The following is a 5,585-nucleotide window of genomic DNA, read 5'->3' on the forward strand; positions in this document are numbered from 1 at the left end:
CACACATATAAAAGTTAAAAACCTACCATTCCTTCATCAACACCCCAATTCTTACAAAACAGTTAAAAAATCATCCACCAATTACCATGGGAGAGGTTGATCCAGCTTTCATCCAAGAACCTGAACACAGGCCAAAAGTCTCCTACATCGAAGGCAAAGGTGTCCCACTAATCGATCTTTCTCCAATACTCTCCTCCAACAATGTTTCTGCCATTGAATTTGAAGGCCTTGTTAAAGAGGTAGGCGATGCATGCAAATGTTGGGGGTTCTTCCAGGTGATCAATCATGGGGTGCCTTTGGAGAAGCGAGAGAAGATTGATGATGCCTCGAGGAAATTCTTTGCTCAGAGTTTGGAGGAGAAGAGGAAGGTGAGGAGGAATGAGAAGAAGGTGACTGGTTACTATGACACAGAACATACCAAGAATGTTAGGGACTGGAAAGAAGTGTTTGATTTTGCTGTAGAGGAACCCACTATAGTCCCTGCCTCGCATAAGCCTGATGACAAGGAAGTTATTGAATGGAATAATCAGTGGCCTGAGTACCCTCCAGAATTAAGGTAAGTTTTTTTAACAATAATTAATATATGGAAATCATTATTATAGGACTATTGTGTCCTAATTCCTATAAGAGATCGAGTGGATGGTACAATTTAATAACTAGTCATATAAGGTTAACATGTTAGTAACATATGAATGTCTTCGTAACTGTTATTTAGGAGGATCCTATGTAATTGATTTAGAATTGAGATTAACTATCAAAAATTATGATCTAGTTTGAAGCCCAATTCAAGGGATTCTATCTATGTGATCTGATGGACTGCTTCGATAACTGACCAGGGAGACATGCCAAGACTATGGTCAAGAGATGGTAAAACTAGCTTACAAGTTATTGGAACTTATTGCACTGTCCCTAGACTTGCCAGCAGATAGGTTCCATGGCTTCTTCAAAGATCAGACCAGTTTCATCCGACTAAATCACTATCCACCTTGCCCAACCCCTGAGTTAGCGCTCGGTGTCGGTCGGCACAAGGATGCTGGTGCCTTAACCATCCTTGCTCAAGATGATGTTGGAGGATTGGAAGTGAAGCAGAAAACAGATGGAGAGTGGGTTCGGGTCAAACCCACCCCAGACGCTTATATCATCAATGTTGGTGACATTATTCAGGTAACATTTCCATATATTTAACTTTGCTAAGTACAAATCATTAATCATTCAAATTAGTACTCGTCCAAAGGATATCTATTCAATCTAATTCTGATTTAATAAGAGTTTCAGCATGATACTAAACATGCGTATTTTTCTTTTTTTGACAGTAAAATGATAGAACATGCGTACTTTTCAAAAGAATGTATCTTGTTGGGATTAATTTTTCTAGGGTGAAATCTGACAGAAGTAAGAGGCTAATTCAAAGCATCCAAGTCCAAAAATAAAAAATAAAATGCATTTTGTGTTCCCAAAAAATACTTTTATCTATTTTAAGTACATTACCACTCTATGTCCAATGCACTATATATTCTTTTACTTGTTACCACTGTATATATATTATTGTGAAAAGAGAGGTCAATTCAAAAAACCTATTGAGAGAGAGAGAGAGAGAGAGAGAGAGAGAGAGAGAGAATATGTTTTGTGAGATTGAAATAATTGAGGGTAGGAAATTTATTTTTTAGATAGTATAGTAGTAAAATGTAAAAATTTCAATAGTGTTGCATTTCCCAGAGTGGGGGATGGATTTTATGCATTTGGTGTTACAATGAATCAAAAATAGATAAATTAGAGCATCAGATGGGAATGCTCGAAGTTGTCTTATCTACAATGTTTAAATCTAAGTCTATTTAAAATGTTCGTATATTACTTTTTCTTTGTGCACTCCATACATATATGTATCCGAAAAATAATGATACAATTACTAGCCAAATTAGAATTAATAATCTATCCCTATATTAGAGCTTAAATGTTTTTAGAGGCTTTTGTAATTGACCAGTTTAACTCAAGCAATCAAATTGTTCAGGTTTGGAGCAATGACACGTATGAGAGTGTGGAGCACAGGGTGATAGTGAATTCAGAGAGAGAGAGGTACTCATATCCATTCTTCTTACTACCTCCACTCTCCACCATGGTTGAGCCTTTGGAGGAGCTGACGAATAAGAAAAACCCTGCTAAATATAGGGCATACAACTGGGGAGAGTTTATAAGTCACAGAAGTCAGAGTAATTTCCAAAAACAAAAAGTTGAAAACCTGCAAATTAGTGATTTCAAGATATCAGAGTAGGCTGGGTTGGAGGTAGTATGATTAATTGGCAAGCAATAACATTTAGTTGCTACTCTATGTTGTTCAGAGTTGGGACTTCGAAAGAATGATTTGGTTATCTTAGAGATGAGAAATATTGTGAAGAAATATGCTTCAATAAATTGTCCTTATACTATATTACAAAAATGGTTTATTTTATACTCTATGAGAGAATAATATATGAAGTACAATGACTACAAATTGAAGTTATTGATGCAAGTGTATCAACTTGATAATTTCAATAAAGTTGATGTTTTAATTTTTCAGAATATATGAAAATTAGGCTACCTACCATTCCCTTGTCCCAAATTACATGAAAAATAAGAGTTTTGTGCACTAGGTACAATGTTTGTTTTAGGGAATTTTATAAGCAAATGATTAACCCTAATTAAAATTAAACCAAATCAATAAGAGGGAGAGAGAGGACATGTGATGTGGAATTAAGAAATACATCACTAAAACACATCAATCTAAAGTATAGTTGTCAAAATCATAAAAAAATTACTCATCAACCCATGGTAGAATTTTCAAAAACATAAAAACTCACCAACTTAAACTAGAGTTTCAAGAAATAATAATAAAAAAATTCCAACAAAAGAACAAAGATGTTAGAATTATAATGGTTAAATGATTAAATTCACTATTTTCTAATAATTTAAACTTTTGAGACAATCAATAATATATCATGGTATGTTAGAATTATGATTAAATAATTAAATTCACTATTTCTTAATAGTTAAGCTTAACTTATTTGGACAATCAGTAATTTATCATATATAAAAGAATATAAAAAGAGAGAGAAATTAATCTCCTTTCTTTTTTAGATAGAACATGGATTGAATAAGAGAAAGATGCGAAGATGGAGTAATAGAAAAGATAGGGAAAAGAGTCAAAAAGGGAGAGAAAGAGTAACTGTGAAGTGGAGAATAATATTGGGGAGAAGAAGCACCAAAAAAGGGAGGAGAATGGTTGAAAGAAGAGTAATGGTAAGATTGAGATATTGAGGAGAAGAAGAGCACAAAGACAAATGGAGGAGAAGAGTTGGAAAAAAGTGACTGACATGGCACAAGAAGAGATTAGCAAATTTATTTGCTAATTCTCGATTATTATATGAGAGTAATTCTTAGGTACTCCCACAGTACGGAAAATGGTGCTTCCTCTTCTTACATTCACGGTGGAGTCTACTCAATAAATTCATGGTAGGATCCACCATGAATGTGAAAGAAAGGAGCACCATTTCCTTGTGTTTCGGGAGTACATAAGAATTTTCCATTATATGATAATGCAAAGAATCTTGATAATTACACGTCCAACAAGCTTTGGAAGACCTGCAAAATAGGAACACACAAAATTCAAAGTAACACAAGTGTGGTGTCGGCCAAAAATTCTACAATAATTAAGTTAGCATTCAAAATTCCTTCAATTAGAGTATAGGAGTGGCATGCCAAGAGAGGAGTCATATTTAAACATCTTTCAATATGATTCTTTAGTCTGATGCTTTGATGATACAATATATAGGCTAAAAAAATCAATATGGTTATCAATATTAAATTAAAAATGTTCTTCTCAAAAAATTAGCTTACATTGAATGTCAATTTTTAGTCCTTAACGTTCTAAATATGTCAATTCAGTCTCTAACCTTTTGATATTTGTGTCAAAATAGTCTCTATTGTTAAGTGGCAGATGAAAAAGGCCGATGTGTCTAAGAGTAATATTTAAATATTAATATTAATGCCACCCAAGATGCCATATAGACTGGCCAGTTGACAATTTTGTGAAAATCTCTCTCTATTGATCCACTTTACGGTGAGAACCCTTCGTGTGAATGTGAGCCTTCATATTTCAGTTCCTAAATGAGTTTAGGTTACGGTGGATGAATGATATCATTAACTTTATGGGATTTTGATGAAATCCACTCCTATGCGTTTGGTCCTTAAGCAAAGGGTTATTTGTGGTCATTTCAAGTTTTCAACAACTGAAATTGGTTTTTTTTTTTTTTTAGGAACTGAAACTGGTATTGTCACGCCCGGAACCCCAACGGGTCCAAAGCATGAGAAAGACGTCTCAAAGTACCTATAGATTTTTCCTTTTTGACAATTCAATCCACATAAATCATATCAAGTACCAACATCAAGAATTATCATAATTGATGATGCTGAGAATCGTCAGTAAGCCACACAATATTCACGTGCTTGAAACAATGCTTGCAACACAACAACAAAGAAATCCCTAGGAAAGTACCAGTGTGGTATCGGCTAAAGACTCTCTGAAGATTAAGTTAGAAAAGCTCTCACAACTCTAGAGTGCCAGAGTTAGGGTCAATTACACGTACCTTGTTCCTTGAGAGCCTCTGGGTTTTTATAGTAGTGTAGAACCGACTTTTGTTTCTTGCATGGGAAGTCTTTTTCTTATGGAGAAAATCATCATTAATGGGTGCATATCATGGGATCCTTCCCATGTTAGGATTCTAGTCATATTGGGACTTTATCGACTAGGGTTAATCGTAAGACGCAAGTTGTTCCCATTTAGGATTACTTGGAGGTCACTTAAATCATGTAGAGGCCACATGGCCATGGAGATCCGTCCACCTTGCCCCTGTGAACTGAGGATCCATCCACCTCTAGAATCCGTCTACTATCAGTTTATTGATCTAATATCGTCAGGTTCATTTGGATGGATCTGTCATCCTAATCTTACCCTCTTTAGTTGCCCCCTCACTCTATGGATCCATCACCTCATTTGGACGGATTTGTGGAGTGACAGTTCTAGATTCATCTTCCGGGAAGCGTGCATAAAGTGATAGGCTGGCCTAGGGCCATTTAATGCTGGTAGGGGCACGTGTCGCCTTTTTAGTGGCTGTTCTCTCGGAACGAAGCATCCCTTCGTCTTCTGTGCCGTTCTCTCTATATAAACTAGCTTCCTTCCTATCCATTCTTTACTTTCTTTAGCGAATTTGTGATCAGAGCACAACCGTCTCCCTTGACAGACTAGCACATCGTTTACCTAGCGCGCCCGTCATCTATACTCATCTTTGCTTGCCTTCATTTGGTAAGTACTTCCTACCTTGCTGTTGAATTTCTTGGCTACTTTTGAAAGACATTTGCATACCCGTTGTCTATGCAGATCTGTCTGTGTCTTAGGTTTTGCCTGTCCCGTGTAGGTAAAAGATGTCTAGTGCGTCAAGTAACCAATCGTGTGTCCGCGAGGGGATGGACTATGATGAAGTGTACCTGTTAGGGTAAAATGACCCTGGCACTTCAAGTGAAGAGAGGGATTCGTCGGCCACCTCTCCTTCAAG

General features: G+C 36.2%; 1 protein-coding gene across 1 annotated transcript; it reads left to right on the top strand.

The window, feature by feature from the left end:
• On the top strand, positions 1-2,497 carry LOC136060983 (protein LATERAL BRANCHING OXIDOREDUCTASE 1-like). The gene is made up of 3 exons (XM_024048727.2): positions 1-556; positions 837-1,164; positions 2,009-2,497. Exons 1-3 carry the CDS (start codon positions 87-89, stop codon positions 2,267-2,269), a joined length of 1,059 nt encoding a protein of 352 aa, XP_023904495.1. The 5' UTR covers positions 1-86; the 3' UTR covers positions 2,270-2,497.
• The last annotated feature ends 3,088 nt before the right edge of the window (positions 2,498-5,585 follow it).

Source organism: Quercus suber, unplaced genomic scaffold, assembly GCF_002906115.3.
Source record: "Quercus suber isolate HL8 unplaced genomic scaffold, Cork oak 2.0 scaffold_407, whole genome shotgun sequence".
NCBI lineage: Eukaryota > Viridiplantae > Streptophyta > Magnoliopsida > Fagales > Fagaceae > Quercus > Quercus suber.